The sequence below is a fragment of the Juglans microcarpa x Juglans regia genome, chromosome 4D, assembly GCF_004785595.1.
Source record: "Juglans microcarpa x Juglans regia isolate MS1-56 chromosome 4D, Jm3101_v1.0, whole genome shotgun sequence".
Classification (NCBI taxonomy): Eukaryota; Viridiplantae; Streptophyta; class Magnoliopsida; order Fagales; family Juglandaceae; genus Juglans; species Juglans microcarpa x Juglans regia.
In genome coordinates, this window is record NC_054600.1 from 27,720,768 (window position 1) to 27,742,522 (window position 21,755).

At 38.0% G+C, this 21,755-nt stretch overlaps 3 protein-coding genes across 3 annotated transcripts; 1 reads left to right on the plus strand and 2 right to left on the minus strand.

Annotated features, from left to right (window-relative positions):
* Positions 1-1,159: 1,159 nt before the first annotated feature.
* On the plus strand, positions 1,160-6,177 carry LOC121259619 (protein ACCUMULATION AND REPLICATION OF CHLOROPLASTS 6, chloroplastic). Its single transcript, XM_041161257.1, has 6 exons — positions 1,160-1,763; positions 1,902-2,126; positions 2,248-2,508; positions 2,627-3,587; positions 4,983-5,119; positions 5,785-6,177. The coding sequence occupies exons 1-6, from the start codon at positions 1,242-1,244 to the stop codon at positions 6,073-6,075; spliced, it is 2,397 nt and encodes a 798-aa protein (XP_041017191.1). The 5' UTR covers positions 1,160-1,241; the 3' UTR covers positions 6,076-6,177.
* On the minus strand, positions 6,093-12,730 carry LOC121260265 (kinesin-like protein KIN-7E). Its single transcript, XM_041162092.1, is given in 14 exon segments — positions 6,093-6,876; positions 7,306-7,628; positions 7,900-8,076; positions 8,166-9,206; positions 9,946-10,282; positions 10,501-10,625; positions 10,700-10,765; positions 10,860-10,927; positions 11,052-11,093; positions 11,096-11,132; positions 11,212-11,325; positions 11,423-11,523; positions 11,610-11,699; positions 12,340-12,730. Coding segments are annotated over 14 exon segments (3,060 nt in total). The 5' UTR covers positions 12,557-12,730; the 3' UTR covers positions 6,093-6,554.
* A 1,454-nt stretch (positions 12,731-14,184) lies between these two features.
* On the minus strand, positions 14,185-17,294 carry LOC121260922 (pentatricopeptide repeat-containing protein At1g25360-like). The gene is given in 2 exon segments (XM_041162998.1): positions 14,185-15,437; positions 15,440-17,294. Coding segments are annotated over 2 exon segments (2,391 nt in total). The 5' UTR covers positions 17,154-17,294; the 3' UTR covers positions 14,185-14,760.
* Between the last annotated feature and the right edge of the window lie 4,461 nt (positions 17,295-21,755).

Below are 21,755 nucleotides of genomic sequence, written 5' to 3' on the forward strand. Positions count from 1 at the left end.
CTCCAAACAAAGAGAACTGAATCATTCCAAGAATACTAGTTTCAAACTTGTTGAATTTAACATCTCGTAAACAAAGTAAAACAGATGTGTTAATGTTTTTCCTTGTTAAAGGTTTGACAGCAACTTGAACAGAACTAAGATGCAAGTATTTGTAACATTTTTTTAAGAAATCTTGAATCAAGACTTTAGTAAACAGGCGACATTTATTTTAGGATTTTGAAATAGCATAGGTTTGTTTAATTGTTCTAACATTAAAATAAGTTTAAAAAGTAGATTGAATCCAATAGGTTCGAATAATATAAATTATAATTATATATAATAATATTATATAATATTCTTTTTATTGCAGATTTTTTTGTTTTCAATTTTTGTAACGGTTATATTTATAGGCTTGTAGCAAATTGTAGATTTTTTGTTTCAGTTTTTTTAATAGCAGAATTTTTTTTACATAGTAGATTTTTTTTATAAAGCAGAATTTTTTGTAGTAGAATTTTTTTACATAACAAATTTTTGTAAAGAGTAACATATTTTTAATAAAACATATTTTTTTAAAGCTTTTTTTTTATAAAACAGATTTTTTATGATTAATTTGTATTTTATTAAAATTAAAATTAAAAACCGATAAAACCGGAGCTACCGGTTTAAAATGTAACCGGTGCATGCAGTTCGGTCATAAATTTTGTATAAAATCGGACCATTACACCCTTAACTACAATATTGGACCTTAACATTTTCACACCTCTCATTTCCATCGTGAACCAGACGGAGCCTCCTCCTCTTCATAACAGAAGGGCAAAAGGCAGAGTTAAAAGGAAAAAAAAAAAAAAAAAGTCACGTAAGTTTAGATAGTAAACAAGTAATAATAAGGTAGTAAGGACATCATTATTCTATATAAAATATTTACAAAAAAAATTATAAAAAATGATAAGATATTTACAATCTCATTAAATATATTCTATAGCATTTATGCATTTGGCTAGTGATTTCATGGGTCTTGTTTGAATGGTGAGATAAAATAAAAAAAGATATAAATAATAATAATAAATAAATAATACTTGAATTACGATTATTTTTTTATTTTAAAAAATTATAAAAAATGTTTTTATTTTAATTTTTTTCTCCTAACAAGACATTTTATCAGAATAATGACCACAACATTGATAACCCTACTCCCCTCAGGTTCAGGGACAGAGAAGAAAGGAAAAGAGGGTTTAAAGCTTGGCACGCTCTCTCCCGCTTCAATGGAAGCTTTGAGCCCCCTAGGCTTTGGCCTCCGTACCACTCCACGCCTCCTAGTACCCTTTCCACTCCTTCGAAAATCCCACAAACTCATACCCTCCTCCTCCGGTGGCGGCGGCGTTAGTCTTTCGACCACCTGCTCCGCCAGCAAATGGGCCGACCGTCTTATAGCCGACTTCCAATTTATCGCCGACCCCTCCGACCATCCTATCTCATCAAACACAGCCACTCTCCCTCCCCCTCCACTCGCTCCACCCGACCGCCACGTCTCCATCCCTATCGACTTCTATCGGGTCCTCGGAGCCGAGACGCATTTTCTGGGTGATGGTATCCGGCGAGCATATGAAGCTAGGGCTTCGAAGCCTCCCCCGTATGGGTTCAGCGACGACGCATTGATCAGCCGGCGGCAAATTCTTCAAGGCGCTTGCGAAACCCTATTGAACCCAGCTTCCCGAAGAGATTACAATCAAGGCCTCGCGGAGGACGAACACGGAACAATTCTCACCCAAATTCCCTGGGATAAGGTAGTTTCCGTTCCAATTTCTCTCGAACTTCCAACTTTCTCTCGTGCTTGTGTGGGTGTTTAGAAATTTTGCAAGACAAATAGTTCTGAACTTAATGGACATTGGGCATGTAAGAGGATGGAATTGGTGGACTTGTAGGTTCCTGGCGCTTTGTGCGTCTTGCAAGAGGCCGGAGAGACGGAGTTGGTTATTCAAATTGGAGAGAGTTTGCTTAGAGAGAGGCTGCACAAATCGTTCAAGCAAGATGTTGTCTTGGTGTTGGCACTCGCTTATGTCGACATGTCGAGGGACGCAATGGCATTGACTCCGCCGGACTTCATTCGGGGTTGCGAGGTACTCGGGAGGGCTTTGAAGCTCTTGCAGGTATGTTATCTCGGGATGACTTGTTTTACTGGCTTGCGTGAGAAGTTTCAGCTTTTTTCAATTTTCTTTAAAAGATTGCTTATGTGCCCTTTATTTAGTTAAAAAATCCTTAACTGTCTAGGAAGAAGGGGCCAGTAGTCTTGCACCAGATTTACAAGCGCAGATTGACGAGACATTGGAAGAGATCACTCCACGATGTGTACTGGAGCTGCTAGCCTTACCACTTGGTGACGAGTACCGATCAAGAAGGGAAGAGGGTCTCCATGGTGTGCGTAACATTTTGTGGGCTGTTGGAGGAGGGGGAGCAGCTATTATTGCTGGAGGATTCACGCGTGAAGATTTCCTGAATGAGGCATTTTTGCGCATGACAACAGCTGAGCAGGTAGCATCTTCGATTATCTTTTAATTCCTGTTAATGGCATTTTATTCTTACCACTCAATGTCTAAATCGAAGTTTCAATATTAACTTATTTTTCTGTTTTCATCTTTTTCCTTGAAAGGTCGATTTATATGCAGCCACACCACCTACTGTCCCAGCTGAATGTTTTGAAGTTTATGGAGTAGCGCTTGCACTTGTTGCACAAGCCTTTGTTGGTAAAAAACCTCATCTCATTAAAGACGCTGATAATCTGTTCCAAAAACTTCAGCAGGCTCAGTTGACAGCTCTTGATAATTCAGTCCTTTCCTATTCATCCAGAGGAAACCCTGAGATAGACTTTGCACTGGAGAGGGGCCTTTGTTCACTACTTGTAGGGGAACTTGATGAGTGTCGCTCATGGTTGGGCTTGGACAGCGATAATTCACCTTATAGAAATCCGTCTGTTGTAGATTTTGTGTTGGAGAATTCAAATGATGACTATGACAAGGATCTTCCTGGGCTTTGTAAACTGTTGGAGACGTGGTTGATGGAGGTGGTTTTTCCTAGATTTAGAGACACTAAAGACATACAGTTGAAGCTTGGGGATTACTATGATGATCCTAAAGTCCTGAGATATTTGGAAAGGCTGGAGGGTGCAGATGGCTCACCCTTAGCTGCAGCAGCAGCGATAGTGAGGATTGGTGCTGAGGCTACTGCAGTTCTTGATCACGTAAAGGCTAGTGCAATTCAGACATTGCAGAAGGTGTTCCCTCTTGGTCACAGAGACCAGAGTGCAGGAAATCAAGAAGATAATGACATCAATCACTTTTTTCCTGCTGTAGAAAGTGAGGAGCCTCTGGAAGAATCTGATCAAGATGATTCCGCCAAAAATGCTGAGATCTCTGGACGCAATGGGACCGGTGAAACACATGAAGAAGAATCAATTACCGACAAAATTAAAGATGCAAGTGTGAAGATCATGTGCGCCGGTGTGGTCATTGGACTAATGACTTCGGTTGGCTTGAAGTATTTACCAGCTAGAAATGGCTTGTCCATCCAACGGAAAGTTGGTTCAGCAATGGCATCCAATGCTGTCAGTGTAGGTATGATATAGTAATACATGTGCAAGAAAGCCATTATTTTAACTGATTAGGATCAGCTACATGAGTTCTTCAGGCCATTTGCCTCTATCTAGGGAAATATTTCTAATTACATGTCGCTTTGCTTACAAATGATGGGAGGTAATCATTGTGTGCTTCGTTTACAAAAGAAAATAAATATTGTGTGCTTGGGTTTTTTTTCTGCCAAGTAATGTGCCAAGATCCCCTTGACAATTTCTAGGAGATAGTCTTTCTGATGGAGCCTTTTTTTACCATCGCATAAAATTTTTTAAAATGGAGGTGTGGGTTCTCCAAATAGAGCCTTTTAACTACTCCGTTGAATGGATGGTGGCAAAATGGCTGGCGTCATTGTTTACGCACCTTAGGTGCGAAGTATAATTTTCAAGAGAATTTGTTACTTTCTTTTATATTTTCCCTTTAAACTGTGGATTTATACTTTTCCTCTTAACCAAGTGTGTGGTTTCATCCAATTAGTCGTTTTTGTTATTATGAATAATACTTTTGGATTCAAGCCACCTGTTAAGTCTTAGGATTCTGTTAACAAATGTAGCATTCAGTTCTTATGCATGTAGGCAACGGCAAGTTAATGACATTGTGTTATTTGCATTAGCTCTAGATTCTGAAAATTGCGTTACGTTTTTTATGGGTGGAGAGGATTAGTTGGTCGCCCACAAATTGCAACATTGTGGAAAATGGTTTCATACTTGCCTCATATGGTGTATTTGAAGGGAAAATAATGGTAGGTAATTTTTATTACTTATTAAAAAGAAGTTTAGATGGCACCTCTTCCCAGAATAGAAATTGGCTGGATGGTGATATCATGAACTTAAACCCTTATGTAACTTACAAAAGAAAGAAAGAAAGAAAGGAGAAAAAATTACATGGGTTTATCTTTGAGAGGCAATTTTATTGTTGTGGTGTAAGTCTAGTAATGGTTGATCTCTCCCTCAATTAGTTACCGTGGAACACTTTTTTTTGTAAACACCTACTGTGGAACACTTATGCTAGTCTTGTGGTTTATACAGTCTCCGCTTTTCTCAAGAAGTTATTATATACTTTTATATATAGGCAAATTTGAGAGTGAAGAATCAGGTCATGCCCCTCATTATATACAGAACCTCACCTAAATTGCTTCATTTATTGACTACTATTTCCCTCAATTTATGAGACTTTTCAAAATTGGAAAATTTTCATTTGAGTTTTTTTATTCTTATTGAATGCGTATTAACTCCCAAGATCCATGGTAACTAATTCACGATTTGTTTTACATCTTTGAATTTTATGCGTAAATTATTGGACATCACAACATGCAGATAGATTTGAAAAAGCAGGCATTCTAATTGCTTCATTCAACTTGATCCGGATTCAACTGTGCAGGGTTTTCCGGAGATGAAAAGGCTGGGGAGGAATCACCCAAAATGAATGCAAGAATTGCAGAAGGTCTAGTTCGCAAATGGCAGAACATTAAATCTCTAGCATTTGGACCTGATCATTGCCTAGACAGATTGCCAGAGGTAACCCAACTTCCTTGGTTCTATGGTAATTAGCAGTGATCATTAGCATAAACTAGATGTGGGAACTCCATGAGCTTAAATTTCTCGCCACATAAGAAAAGTCCAAAACAGAGAATCCGCCCCCCCCCCCCTCCCCAAAAAAAAAAAAAAAATCCAGTGGCTAAGAAATTGGTAGCAAGCAGCAACGGAGATTTGGCTCTCCTCTATTATTTTCCTCTTCATAATGCTAGTCATAGATCTCTTTCCTATACACGAGGATTACAAACAGATTTGACTGATCTTCATATTAGACGTGTTAGCAATTAGTTCTTGGTGATTCTGCACCTGAAGTTTGTAATCTATCTGGAGAATCCAGAAACCCGTGCTTACTTCCGCGCACAGACACAGACTAACAACTTTGAATAGGCAATTTTCTTCACATGTTATGTCTTTTGTTATGGGTGCTTAATGTCATTTGAATGCCAAGGGTATGATATCATTAGATTGTTTGTTGACCCCGTTAAGCTCTCAGATTATGTATTTGGGTTTTGAGAATTTGTAATTAGTCACCTATTTATTGGTTTTTTTTTTTTTTTAATTTTTTATTGATAAACAAAATTTTATTAAAAGTAGGTAGCAATAACATAAGTACACAATATATTTCTATTGATATTGGGGACTGACAGGTTTTGGACGGTGAGATGTTGAAGATATGGACGGATCGTGCGGCTGAAATTGGCCAACTTGGTTGGTTCTATGATTACAGTCTGTTGAACCTCGCAATTGACAGCGTCACAGTCTCAGTAGATGGGCAGCGAGCTGTGGTTGAAGCAACTCTCGAGGAGTCGGCCCACCTAACTGTTGTGGAGCATCCGGAGCAGAATGCCTCCAACACCAGGATCTATACAGCTAGATACGGAATGTCGCGTTCCAACCCAGGATGGAAAATTACTGAAGGAGCTGTGCTCGAATCATAATGAGGTTTTTGTGTATGAAAAGTCATGTTTTCCATATCTTTTTAAAAAATTCTTGTTTGCGAGTTTATATTTTTGAAAGTAGACAGAATTCGAGGGAATTTCGAAAAATAAAGAAACAGAGAGAATCAAACCTCGAATTCTCAATTTATTTATTTGCCATGCTTTTTATTCATGACAAACCATCCCTGTACCAAATTAGATAGTCCACAAGCTTTACAAACATAAAAGTAAAAGGTACATTTCATTAATTTATATTGAAAAGAAACGCAACCGTTACCGTCCGTGATCATGTTTAATTTGTAACTAGAGGATGCTTCAAGCCTTTGAATTTACATTTAAAAGCTGGACTAAGGGAAAAACATATACATTTGAGTGTTTGGAGTTGGGTGCAAAACTGCAATCGTATATTTTAATTTGATCAGCTTTTCAGTATCAAATGGTTCAACAGGTATGGGTACGTACCTCTCTCAATCCAACACTTACGAGAGAGAAGAGATCAGACCGTGTTTCCATGGAAACGATTTCCGGGATACAGGTTGTTGGGACAAGAAGCTAAGTCCAAATGTCTCTTTGCATGCTTGACCTGGCTTTCCCACCAAGCCTGCAACAAGTGCAGCACTCTTCCTCAGATGGTCCATGTCCTTCGTGTCCGTCCATAAGCAGCATGCTAATTGTAGGCTTCTCCGCTTTGAGTTCAGCCCAATACCCCACCTCTGGTAAAGGCGTTCTCGTTCCTTCTTGGAGAATTTCTTTTGCACTTTCCTGCTCAACATTTTCCTCTCCTGATGGAGAGCCTTCGCACTGTCCCCCAACCAAAAAACATTGATATTAGAATGGCTCTTGAGAGGAAATCACATAAGGGATCAATTCACACTACTTGTACTTTCTAATAAACAGTGAACCTCTAATCACAACCACCATTTGTAACATCCTCTGGTGTAAGTTGCAAATTTCCTTAAAGTTGACATTTTTTTTTTTTAAATAATGTTTTCCTCTAAAAGATTATGAAAGTTTCTTAATTAGTTAAAAAAAAGTTCGTGACTTATTGTCACAAGAATGGGGTGACACTTGTATAAGTTTTATTTTACCCCTTTATAATCCATTACATTTGCAATAATCTACACTTAGGTCAGTCACAGGGCGATATGGTACTTGCATGCCTTCTACGTAGTCCGTGCTTGTGTATAAGATGAATCTCCCAGATGGAGGAGAAAGGCTATACGACTGTACCTTGAAGCTGGTGTGAGAGTTTCACTCTTATTCACCGTAAGAGTTCCATGCGAAAAAGTAGCCTTGAGAAAGGACAGCCGTCTGAGCTCTACTTCCATGTACACAGCGTCTGAAGGATCACCTTCGAAGAGAAGGAAGAAATAGGTTCTATGGACCAACGGCACATTGCACTCATCCCAGAGTTCAATTATTTCTCTTCGCTGCCTCTCAAATTCGGCGTACCAATTAGAACCAGGCTGCAGAGCACCCTGCACTTCAGCCCACCCAGCATCCTTTCCATTGTTCCTGCGATCATAGTTGGCGGGTGCAGTCCCAATTCGTACCTATCACATGCCACAATCCGATAATAAAACTTGAGCCCCATCATGTCTTTAGTATATCTTTTCCAATAGTTAATAAAAATGACGAGATTAAAGTGATATTGTCCGAAGGATGACATGAAGTATTGCCAAACAAATTATGTTAATACTCTCAACCTACAAGACTTGCATGAGAACAAAGTGAACAAGAGTGGACCCAAACTTGGTGCGCGTGTGTGTTTGTGACAGAGAGAGAGGGAGAGAGAGAGAGAGAGAGAGAGGTCTGCATTCTCACCAATTCACCAAATCGTTTCTTGGATTGAGGGTGGGCCTCTTCATTCGCTCCTGTAGCATAACTTAGGACGCTTCTAGCATCCTCTGAATCATCAGACTTGTCGCTGTTCTGTGCTTCTGTGAAAGCACTGGTTAGAGAAATTTGAGAATCTTTTCTAGACAAGTTCCATAGCTGACACTAATCCTCGGTGCAGAAAGCGTTTTCTGAGGGCACGCTGGTCTTCCAGGCAAGTCCTCAAACGCAGCAGGTCGTATAGGCATGACAACTGCCCTGCAACTTCTGCTTCTACCGAAGTTCATGCTTCTAGAGCGGAATGTGTTTGCTTCAGAGTGACTTGGAGATTGCTCTGACGGACAGAAACTAATAAGACAGCTGATGGCCTTTTGCATGCTCTGAATTTTTTGCTTCAGATCATCATAAGCGGAATCTATATTGACATCAACCGAATCCCGAGACCCATTCTCCTGGGATGATGCTGCATCTTCATTCATAAAACTCTCAAATCTTTTATGTGGATATGATACTGCATCTTCATTTGTAATCTTCTCAGATCTTATATGTGGACATGATACTGCATCTTCATTCTTAAAACTCTCAGATCGTTTATGTGGATATGATACTGCATCTTCATTTGTAATCTTCTCAGATCTTATATGTGGATATGATACTGCATCTTCATTCATAAAACTCTCAGATCGTTTATGTGGATATGATACTGCATCTTCATTCGTAATATTCTCAGATCTTATACATGGATATGATACTGCATCTTCATCCGTAGCCTTCTTAGATCTCTTCTGTGGTGACATTACATCTTCATTCATTTCCTCCATAGGTCCCTTCTGTGGGGATGTTACAGCATCTGCATGCACTACCTCTCTCAAGGATAAGTGTCCAATTCTTTCTTCAAGACTAGATAAGAACAGAGGAGCTTCTATTTTTTGATCCATTCGCGATTCATCCACTTCAATGCATCGAACTTCCTTGCAGCTATCTTCAGATTTTTCATCATCTATTCCGGCAGTCTCCTCCCAGCCCTCATACGGATCAGGACTGGAAGACTTGATATCCCGCAGAAAATTGTCTTCAGGATTCTCGGCAAATTGTTGGTAATGCTTATTGTAGTTGGGTCTGCATGTTCTGGGACTTACTTGGTCGAAACAAGGATTGGCTAGTGCTGATGGTTCTAATACGGGATATTCATTAGTTCCTGAAACCTGATCTTCTCTAGTTAATTGCCTTCTAGTCTCAGCCCGAGCACGAGCAAGCTCACATTGCCTAGTCAATTCTTGAATCTCTTGATCCATCTGCATTGAAAGGCAGCATGAGCCATACTTGAACTTGGAAGGAAACAATGTAAAACCAACAAAAAATCATTTTCCTTACTCCACATACATTCTGACATAAACCCCTAACCAACCCCACTCTTCAAAATCTAAGCTCGCCCACCTTCATAAAAGATTAACCATGCCAAGTACATTTAGTTGAAAAAAAATTAATGAAGCCTCTGAGTAAAGGGCATTCTCAATATTCTTTTGCCTCAGCTAAGACATGGGGCAAAAAGTGAAACAAATTACAAGCTCATTAGTATCGATTCCCATGATTTTATGTCTATTGATGAAGGATTCCTGCATCATGGCCAAACTCTTGCAATTACTACAAACTTCATATCTCTTAAGAAAAATCCAATCTCATCTTGTTATGTCCAATTTGATCCCTCTATATTCCATATTCGAGTTGCGATTGATCTATTTATTATGGATGTCATTATATTTGTCTTTTACACATTCATTTTTCAATGTCTAGTATTATATATTGTCCTCTGTCGCGAAATTAGATGTATCATTTTCTATCTTTGATAATATAAGAAGGATACGTGTGCCTTCTTAAAAGAAAAAGGCACGAAAAATGTGTATAGGATGTGCACAAAATGGTAGACCCATGAAAAAAAAATTGAGTGAAAATGTTTAAGGTAACAGAACATATAATTGGCGCATGAATATAAAAAGGCTATTTGTAGACACTGAGTTGTAAATATCATCGTACCTTTTCAATCTTGAGATCTTTCTCCTTCAGTAAAGCGGAAACATCAGTTGTCTTGGGACCCATTGCTAAGTTTTTCATCTCACCCTCCAGTCTAGCCAGTTCTCTTTGCAGTTGCTTTACCAATGCCTTATCGGTCATCAACACGTTAACCTGTGCATTAGTAGTCACCTCTTTAGCACAATTTGCAAACAAGAGGGTGTTTCTTGATTGCTCAACGTGACTGCGGGCAGGGCTCATGGTGCAGACGATGGCTGTTCTGGCATTGCCTCCCAGGGAGTTCTGCAGAATGCGTGTTAGCTTGGAGTCCCTATAAGGAATATGCCCAGTTCTTCCTTTGCTGCATCCAATTGTGGAAATAGATCGACAAGGACCAAATGATTAAGCAATGTTTACAACAAAGAAGTTGGGAAGGTCAAATTAACAGTAGAAAAGAATTTGATTCAATTTCTTTTCGTACTTTTTCAAAAAAATTAATTTCACAAAAACCAATATAGGCATATCCGAGATCATGCATTAATCATCCTCACTTTAATTGTTAAAGAAAGAAATAATGACCTTAATTTTCGGATTACAGTTCCCAGAGTCAGTAAACTGCGATTTATGTGGGCCCCTTCTTTCAATCTTGTACCAGCTGCTAATGTCTGAGAAGTACGCTCACTACCAGCAAGGTCAACAAAATTCTGTAGATATAAACCAACAACTATAAGCACTCATTTCTCATTTGGGAAGAAATTTATGAATAACTATTTCGTACCAGTTGAGCTGCAAGAGTTCTTGAATTTCGGGCGCCTATATATTCACGAGCAGAGCTTTCAATTGTCTGGGGAGTGTAAGCATCCAGCATATTAACAAGGAGAGTAAAATATTAAACGAACAAAAAAAAAAAATGGTAACTTGATGTGTATAAAGTATACCAATCGCAAAATCTGATGAGATCTGGAACTAGTTTCATTTAGAGAGGTCTCTCCTATCTTTCTTTCAGCTGCAAGCATGCAACGCCCAGATTACAAGATGAATATCCATATTATGAAAACAAATCATGTGAGATAGCTACAACGTTATTTTGTGAAACAAAAAGTCAAAACTGACACAAGCTTATTATTTACCTTCACATACGGCAAGAAGCTCCTGCAGATGTTTCCAGTCCTCAAAGTCACCTCTGTAAGTCTCTCAACAACTGTACCTTTCTGTTGATGTTAAATAACGACATTAAAGATGTGAGTGATCATTAAATAAAATAATTAAAAAAAAAAACGAAATATTCACCTCTGGATCATCTAAAAGTCTAAGTGCAGCACCGTCCGACCTCAGAAGATCTCTAACGGCTTCATTGTATATCTCCATGGCAGAGAACTTCAACACAAACTCTCTTTCTTTATGCTAAAAGATGAGAAAACACGTAAAATTTACGCTACTGTGCCAAGGAACGGAGATAATTAGTATGCCAAGTTTGTCTGTTTTTGTTTTTTCTAGTTACCCCATCTATGTAGTCATATATATCTGCCATTGCATGTTCTGTAATTCCAGTCATGGTGTAGGTCTTTCCACTGCTGGTTTGCCCGTATGCGAAAATGCTTGCTGTATAAACATTTCTCCCTCAGTCATCTGCAATAGGACTCGAATTCCAGTAAAAGTCTGAAAATGAGGTCAAGAAAGCTACTCACAATTAATACCACCGACTGCTGAAAGGGCAACGTCTTTGGCTCCTTCTTCATACACCTTCTTTGTGGAGCTGTCAGTCCCAAATACTCGATCTATATATCCCCCCCATTTCATCGATATCCAAAAATTAGAATAGAATTATATATTTGAAGATAATGGAGAAAAAAAAAAGGAGAAATTTATTGAGAGACATTCTGTGATCTGAACTACAAGCTTGTTGCCTATTCAAGTTTACACCTGAGCCTCTTGTAAAACCTTTTGAAAAGAAAAATAAAAATAAAAAGATTGATGGAAAGGAAATCCTGTTGAAAATCTATATTCCAACATGGAGATTCTGAGTAATAAATACACCCACAACATTTTTCACAATATTTTTCACAATACAGGATATAAAATGAATGTATTTTTGTAAAGTAATTATACTTTTATATGGTATTTTATAATAATATCTTTCATTTTAAAACATAATTATAAAATATGTTGTGAAAACACTAAAAAGTACTGTGTATTTATCATTTTTCTTTAGACAACAACATCATGATTTGGTTTGACAAATTACAACATTTGATTTAACAGCATAAATTTTAAGAGCAAACATCGTTATCATACTTATTCACTCCTGTGGTTATTATCCGACACCGATAGGCACTCACGCGTATATATTCTAACAAAAAAAAGGACCTGCGATCAAATGACCACATAAAAGCATCAAGGATCATATGCTTCAATTACCAAATGTATGGGCAGTGGGAAACATGGCCCTGTCCGGCAGGGTGTGCTTGAATCTGATGGCATTGTTATTGATGCATTCCCAATCTATCACATCGTTCGACGCAGTTTCTTTCTCATTCAGAGGCCTCACCCTCACCGATACGAAGATTCTCTCTTCTTGTCCACTCCATCTCGGCATATCCCGGCCTTGCATTGTTAGCTCCTCCTGCTCACTCATTGTGCATGAAACATATCTTCACCTCCAAAGTTTCTTCTTCGAATTCAGAATCTGTTTCCCTTTTCACAAGGAAACGAAGCTGAAAACGAAGAAAGAAAATGGAGAGAGTCAGAGAGGGGGAGAGAACACGGTTTTGTCGTTTCAAAGGGAGCTATGGAAGCCGAAGAGGACAGACGGAAAAAGAACCGACCTTAGAAATAAAGCCGCCAATGATTGACTTGTCGCGTTGGATTCTTCGACCGCAACCATTTTGACCCAATCAATAAAAATTGTTTTTTTTTTTTATTAAATTTTCAATTTTTAAAACAAAATTCAGTTAATTTGTTTTTTTTTTTTTTAAAAAAAAAAAATCTAAAAAGTTTAAAACATATATCTAAAAAGTATTATTTTCTTACGCTTTTAACGTGATAGCCCATTTTTTCTAGCTGTCAAGTTTCAACGTTAAAAAACAATTTTTGGAAGCCACTAATTTTTTTGTTTATTCAGTTTCTCTCTGTCATCATCCGAGCAAAACGGATGGATCTGCTGCGACAGTCAATCTCTGGTAACAAATCGATATCTGTATACGTATGTATATTAGACCTGTTCTTCTTTTATATATGAAAATCAACAATTGGCAATTTTTTTTTTCCTTTTTTTAAGGTTTCACAAATTTTCAATATTTATTTTTTCCTTTTAAAAACAGAATCAAATATAATAATGGATAGAACAGAACGTTTTTTTAGTATTTAGTTTAAATTGGATAAAAAAAAAAACTGGATTAGAAAATGATTCACTTGAAAATATATATCCCGCTCTCATCTTACATTATTCTTAATATCGATGTGATATTATCTATCAACCATTGGATCGATTATTGTTTATAAAAGGAAGATATTATATACTAAGTCTTCATTCCACTGTACTAATATGGCATTACTCATCAACTCTGATTTTTTAAGAAATTAATTCAACGATTTATAGACAATGTCACCTGAAAGGGTGGAATATGTACATAATACATTGAATAACTCTGTTTACGATAATCAATTCAGTTTCTCATGAGCAATGATATCCATATAACAAATTTCACAATACATGTTGTAAAATAAGGTACTTTTATAAAATAATATTACTTTTAAGGTATTTTACAAAAATATCTCTCATTTTAAAATATTGTGTAAAGTGATATGAAAAGTGAGATGTGTTTATCAATTTTCTTCTCATAATGGTTCTTAAGGTATTGCCCACGTATTAAAGCAGTCCCCCTATTTAAGGTCCATTAATGAATTGATGGAAAATACTAGAGTGATAGTCGCTTGGTATATCAAGACCAATCAAACAATGACACATATCACAAAAACACAATTAATTTAATAAAATATCATAAGGATGATGCTCATTGCTATACCATCATTTGCGTCTCATATCTATGATTCCAGGCTTCTCTCAGACTCGCAAGAGACGAATACAAACAAGCATAGGGTGGAATAGTCTCTTGTGGGAAAAAATATCTATTAAAATCGAAACATGGTCGGCTTTCGAGTTCCTATGCTGCATGCTTGGAATTAAGAAGGCAAATGCCGGACACAGAATACAGCAAAAAGGAACGCATAGATGCAAGTGTTATTTAACAACTAGTACAGAAAGTCAAACTAATCTTGAGGTCAGCTAGTTATTCTCTGAAGAATATTACAGTTGCCATCAGGGCCATATCAAAAAAATTCCACATCCAAAATTAATGGCTTTTACCAGCAGAAAGTTGTGCTGGTTATTCTGTGATGAAATATCCTATTTGAGGTCAAGATTACAGTAGCCATCGGGGCACTATCAACGATTTCCATGTTCAAAATGAGTAGCTCTACTAGAACTCCTATTTATCTTGTATCTCACCCAAGAATATATAGTACATCTACCCGTTGGCAAACACCACTTTGGAGTCCAAAGAACTTGTATGTATCCACAACATTAGATTGTAAAATATTCTATATAGAGCTTCAATTTCTTCTGTAAAGGAAACTAATACCTGAGTGAAAAACTCATTTGGCGGGTCATCTGGAAGTCGTCTGAGGGTAATTATATTTTTCGGTAGTTGGACGTATAATTGGCATGGATCTCCACTTCATAAACTCCCACACTTGGGTCCAAGAAAAGGAAAGAGAGGATGTAGTTTCTGTTAACTCTGTCGACTGTAAGCCTAAATATCTGGCTAATAAAAAGTTTGCCTACCAGTAATTGCCACACGAACATTCACCATTCCTAAAATGATGAAACCTCTTCCCATCTCTCACAACTATCTCTCTACCCACCACTTTTGACATGTACTTGAATGCATTATGACAATCCCCACAAATTCTTAGGTTCTTGAAAACTCTAATTGTCGCTCCTAGAGGAAGCTTCATAAGGCCAAAAACAACCGCAAGCTTCTCACTATGAGTAGACAAGGCAGACTCCTTATGTTCATTCTCCATATCATGCAGCACAAATTTTGTGTCAGGGACATATCCAAGTTTTCTCATTTCTAGTACCAATTGCTCCAGATGATTGTACACAGCTTGCACCTCGTGGTGCACAGTGTCATCAACCAAGAACACATGAACTTTGTTTTCGACCTCAACCCAACTGCAACCAGGCTCTTTCTTGATACCCCGGTCCCTCATTAGTTTCCGCACCTTAGCCACATCATTCCACCTGCCTGCTGTGGCATACATGTTTGACAGAAGTACATAGGTCCCATCATGTTGTGGCATTAGTTCAAAGAGTTGTTCAGCAGCTTGAATCCCTAACTCCATGTTCCCATGAATACGGCAACCAGCAAGAAGAGCCTCCCAAATTGCTGCACCTGGCTCAAAAGGCATTGATTTGAGCACATCCTTAGCTTCTGAAAACTTCCCAGCTCGACCAACAAATCAATCAAGCGGGCATAATGATCTTCACCTGGGGTTATACCGTAAAATCCACACATTGAATCGAAATAATGACGCCCTTCTTTGACTAAACCAGCATGGCTACAAGCAGAGAGAACTGTAAGGAAAGTTATCCTATCAGGTACTAGATCTTCTTTCAGCATCTCTTCAAAAAGTTTTATCGCTTGCAGACCATGTCCATGTTGTCCTAGAGCTGCAATCATGGCATTCCACGACACTGAATCCAAATAAGGCATTGTAAGGAAAACACAATTAGAAGCCTCAACAACGCCACATCTTGCATACATTGTAATAAGTGCATTTCCAGCTGAAAGGCTTGAATCATGTCCCAGCTGGACTAGTTGAGCATGGAGCTGGCGTCCATGCTCCAATGCTCCAAGCACTGCACAAGACGTAATTGCTCCTGCAAATGCATAGTCGCATGGCTCAAAACCCTCCATTCTCATTTGGTTGAACAGCTTCAAGCCTTCTTCTCCAAAACCATTTTGTGCTAAACCAGATATCATAACAGTCCATGATAAAATGTTTCTCTCTGGCATCTCCTTAAAGAAGGACTTAGCTTCTTCAATGCGCCCCATATTCACGTACGCTGACAGGATCGCATTCCACGAAACAAAATCCCTTATAGGCATCGTATTAAAAATTTCTCGCGCCTCATCTACTTTACCACATTTCCAGTACAGTGTAACCAATGCATTATTCACAGACAATGAGAAGTCTGGTTCAGGTTTCCTTTCCGTTCTCAAAATGTAAGCATGCACTTGCTTTCCGTGTTTGAACAATCCACCATTAGCACAAGCACTGATTACACTTGTATATGTGAACTCATCAAGCCGAATCCCTGTCATATGCATCTTCCTAAACATTTCCAATGCTTCCTGAATAAAACCACGGTGCACATAACCTGAAATCATTGCATTCCATGCAACCTCCAGCTTTTCAGTCATCCCATCAAGAATACCACGGGCTGTAGCAAGATCATCATTCCTCACGTACCCTGTAATGATTGTCGTCCAAGTTAACTCGTCCCTCTCGGGCATCTCCTCAAACAACTTTTTCGCAGCACCCAGCAATGAAGATGATGATTCCAATGGTGAAGACGCACACTTCACATAAACAGAGATAAGCGCATTCAACACTGAAGTAACAAATCCTGTTCCTGACTTTAGCACAGCACCATGAATCTGCTGGCACTGCTTTTCTTGATCAGCTATGAGCGCCAAAGCACCAAGTACACTAGTGAAGGTGAAATTATCTGGCCTAAAAGCTTCTCGCCTCATGTCACGAAAGAGTTCCATAGCAGCGTGGCCATCGTTGTTATGCGAATATCCCGTGATCATCGCATTGTAGAAAACGGTGTCTCTCATACTCAAAGGGGTTCCACCAAATACTTCCCGAGCCAGCCTTAGATTCCCTGCGGCAGAGTATGCAGCAATCAGCGTCGTTCTTGCAACTATATCTGGCTCGGGAATTTCATCGAACAGGTGGCGGGCATAGGCAATATTGGATGATTTGCAGTAGATATCGATCAGACGGTTGAGGATGTGTCCTCGCGGTTTGAACCCAAAAGAAATCATATGGGCATGAATGGTTTGAGCTAGGGGGTATGAGGTGGGGTTTCGGGAGCGGCATAGTTGCAGGAGTGTAGCGTAGCGGTTAGCCACTGTGCGGACGTCTAATGCATTGCTCATTTTCCAAATGCTTGGAAGTCATGGCTTTTCTCAAGGATGAGAACAGTTCAAAGAACCAAAATGACCCCCGATGAGAGGGTCTTGGGAGAAACCATTTTTTTTTTTTTCCAGAACTTCTTTCTTTTTCGCTTCTTATATTTTTAAAGTTGCTTTGTCCGCTTAACGGCTATGTTTGGATACCTCTCATAGGGCTGTGCAAAATAACTGTAGATCCGATTGCCCGCTTAAATTGGCCCAACCCGATTTTTGTCTGGTTATTATATGATCGGGTCTCCAACCCGTCTAGTTAACGGGTTTATATTTTTATTTCAACCCGTTCGTATATAAAACGGTTCTCATCTTCAGTTCTCCTCAATCAATGGATTTCAAGACCTTGAAACTATAGAGCAAGCTGATTCTAGAAGGTATAGACGTCTGGATTCATGTTGCAATGTTGTAGCAACACCTAGATCTAAGGGGCCTGATGCCCACAAGTTCAATCCAGAAAGATTTTCCCATAGAATTAGTGGGGCTTGCAAGATTCCACATGCATTTATCCCATCTGGATTCGGGGCTCGTGTCTATTGATGGCTTGTGCATGCCTGCAAAGGAGGAAAGATGAGGAACAATTCAAAGGAGTACGTGTTTCCTCCATGGGTATGGGCATCGATGATGCATATAGGTGGTTTGTGTCACCAGTGGCATCTCTTATTTAGGTCTCACTATTGTAAACAAGCTTTTGGTTGGTGGCTACTCCGTCTGGATTATTGTTGAAAATCAAGTTAATTTGAACCAGGAATTGAGGCCCGTGCTGGCGAACCAGGAGTTCACAAATCCGATGTCATGTGAGCCAATCTCCATGGAGGTGCTCGGTGGGAAGAAGGAAGACGGTGTTGTGGTAATGGGTTTAGGGGGCATCTGCTCATTAAGGAAAACTAACCCATTTTCTATAGATCGTTTTGAAGGCTCTCTCGGTTTGATCTACTCAATTCCGTGCCATGTAATTCATGCTCTGTTTTTTGTTTTCCTTTACCTTCGTCTTCGACCCTTTACCATCAATCATTAATCGTAAATAACTTTTACTGTCCGCTTGATGTTAGGACGTCATCATTTGGTCTCTTGGGATCGTCTTCGGACGCTTCCATCAAGTACCCTTTCTTCCATCATTTGGCTCCTATTCCACGGTGCAAGACTTGGCGGGTCATACGGGCTCGACTTGGTTTTATCTTAATTGGGTCGGGTTGGGTCAAGAAGTGCCATTTCGGGTCGGATCGGGTATAAACCTGACTTTTTTAGGTCAGGTTGCAGGTCTAACCTCTCATTATGCAACCCAATCTGTTCCAACCGGGTTTGTGCCCGACCCAACCGAAACGTAGCTATTTAAGGCGCCAACCTGACCCAGTCCGACCTGAATAAAATAAAATCGGGTTGAACCCGTGTGACCTGACATTTAAAAACAACATCGTTACTCTTCCTTGCTTCCAAAAACACCTTATTCACAGAATTTTCAAACCACGGAAGGAAGAGAGAGAAGTGGTCTTGGACTCTTGGGGTCGAAGAGTCCTCAATGCCATCTCAAATTTGCAAACCTTCCCATTACCACCTATCTCCTTTTTCTTGTCTTTCTATCTTGGAAATTCGCAGAGAGGTAGCGAATGATATGGAAGCTGGTTTTAAGAAGGTAGTGCTTGAAATGACTTTCATAAGAGGTTCAATTATCAAGCAAAGATTGCCAGGTTGGTCCATAAATATATACTGGGCATTGGGCAAGTAATAAAGTGGGCTGGCTGGAAATGCAGTACTTTATCTAGAGTTTTCTGGGAAAGTGGTTTCACGAGAATCTGGGATTAAAGTGGTTGGATTTCTCATAGCTCCCAAAGTTTATAACACTTGGAGATCTCGATCTGATGATGATACAAGTGGGTTTGGCCAACATTAGACGACATGCCAAGAAAAAGCCCTCAGTTTCCAGCCATTTCCATCTTCGACCACAACCTCGTACAGATTAACCAAGGCTTGCCTTTTAATTTCCGTATTGCCGACCTTCATCCTTGTCCATAAGTCTCCAACAAAAAACCACATGTCGTCTTTGCAAGCACCAAGACCAGGCTTTGAAACAACCAACGCATACCCATGGGCCATGAGTCAAAATACCGGCTGTGTACATGTCAGAGAGGTTCTTGGAAGTTCTCTTCTCTTCTCTGCATAGCAAACTCAAAAACGTTCATCATTTTTTCATTCTCTCTCGATTCGAGGTTCAGATCTAGCTCAGATCTTGCGTTTTCCTTTTTGTTATTTTCCTTTTTTGCGTTTTCCTCCTCTTTTCTTCGTAGCAAACCCAAAACTTTTTTTTATTATTTTCTATTTTGTTGTGTTTTCCTTTTTGTGAATTTATTCTCTGCATACTGTTGGCGTCCATGTTGGCTAGAAAGACGTGGAGCTGGTCGCCGGAGGGCTTAAGGCTGAATGAGCGAAGAAGGTTGAGTGGGCAGCTACTGTTTGAGGACTGAGTTATTTAGTCGGACGGGTTGACACCCATTAACAAATCCGTTATTTAGTCGAGTTGGAGACCTGTTCAAGTAATAACTCGATAAAATTCGGGTCGGTTCGGATCAGCTTAATCGGATCCATTGAATGTTCGGGTCACATGCACACTCCTACCTCTCATCTTGTTTAATCATTATAACTTTTTTAAATTCTTAGATAAAATATATTAAACAATTCAATTTTTTTAAATATTAAAATAATAATAATATCAAAAAATATTATTCTAACAATATTTTATTCAATTTATTTAAAACCATCTCATCTTATCTCACCTCCAAATCAGTCATACATCTTTCTTGGAATAGACGAGATATCTATAATTTATGAATAATTATACATTTGAAATTATTTTTAGCGTTGTACTTTAAATAAAAGGTAATTATATAAAATTTAAACTTTTGTATATATATATATATATATTATAGATATTATTGTATTAGTTGATTGTAAAATAGTTATATCAACGTTATTATTCAATATCGCCGAGAGAAAAAAAACATTATTATTCAATATCACAGTATTTCCTAAGAAGATTGAGATGTACTGAATATTTTACGCGACTTGTAATGCTATCGATGTAACACTCTAGCAACACTAATAATGTGGCAATCACGCGCTCATCATTAAAATCAAATTGAAACTCACTAGCAACACTACTTTTCTTCGAGTGGTTGGATCACCACCACTTCAATTTTTAGGTAGATTTTTTAATTATTTTACTTTTAATCTTGATATTTTTAATTAATTCTCTAATAAAAAGCCCATATGGGCCTCATGAGTGGACGTGGCCCGTTGGGGATTGAAGGACTAAATACTAAATACCGAGCACTAAATATAAATGTGCACGAGTTTAGAGGACACATTCAATCTGAGCCAAGCCCAAGCCTCTATTTTATTAGTTGTGAAATTTACCAATACTAAAGGAGGTCCTATTCTCACTGCTAAATTGGCTGAATCCAACTGATAGTAATTTAGCAAAAGAGAGAGTTAACCGCATGGTGTGAGTTTTAAGATTGAAAAAGAGCATAGCATTGATATGAATGCTTCTACTTACACACAAATGAAAAATTATATTTACAGTCGTGGAGTATGTAAACGCTACATAATTTTTTAAAAAAAATGAATAAAAACGAGATCCACATGAAAAAAAAATTAATTTTTTAATAGTAAACCACACTATTTTTTAAACAGACTGTGCGGTATTTATATACTCCACGACTGTATTTATATTACTCATCACAATAATTATCTATCTGAGAATATTTTAAGACTGAACATCATTTGATGATCATCTAATGCATGTGAAATTATAAACTTTGTATGATTAAAGCCTAAAAAACCTTCAGATAATCGTCTAGCATGATGTTGTTCACACTTTTTAATTCTCTCTTTGATAGGTAGAAAGGCAGCTTTCGCACTTGTTTTGGCTTCAGTTTAAAAAAGTGCTTTTAACAGTCTTAAAATTCGTTTTAAATAAAAATATTTTTAAAACAAATACTATCGTAACTAATTTTAAAAGCACTCGGAGCGTATATTTGCTAAAAAATAAACAATATAGCAGTGTTTTTAATAAAACTCTACAATTAACAATTATAATATGAAAAGTTTTAGTCCAAAGCATCACTTCGCATCACCTACTGAACGGGTCAACTCGTTCATATTTTTTTTTATGAAAAAATATATTCATCATTATAATTCTCATCATTCTTCCATAATGTGATATTAGATAACAGATTTACAAGTAAAATATAATAAATAATTTCTAATAACCTAATATCACATTATAGGATGATAAAAATATGATAAAAATTGAGATGATAAATAACATTACTCGTATTTAGTAGATTAAGCTCTAATTTTTCTTGTCATAGAACTCAGACTGAGTTGCATTGTTTCGCATAAATGCAAGATTTTACAAGTGAGATTAATAGCTCCTTTGGATAAAAAAATAAGATAGGATTTTTAAATATTTTTATAATTTTATTCTTCAACATTATTCAAATACAAAATATTTTTTAATTTTAAATATTCAAACTTTTTATCTAATTATTGCTTAATCGCTTATACAAATACAAA

Excerpts from the sequence above, each read along its gene's own strand:
- LOC121259619 (XM_041161257.1), top strand. The coding sequence starts at position 1,242 with ATGGAAGCTTTGAGCCCCCTAGGCTTTGGCCTCCGTACCACTCCACGC. Across the intron at positions 1,764-1,901 it reads CCCAAATTCCCTGGGATAAG|GTTCCTGGCGCTTTGTGCGT; the intron begins GTAGTTTCCGTT and ends GTGGACTTGTAG. Across the intron at positions 2,509-2,626 it reads GCATGACAACAGCTGAGCAG|GTCGATTTATATGCAGCCAC; the intron begins GTAGCATCTTCG and ends TTTCCTTGAAAG.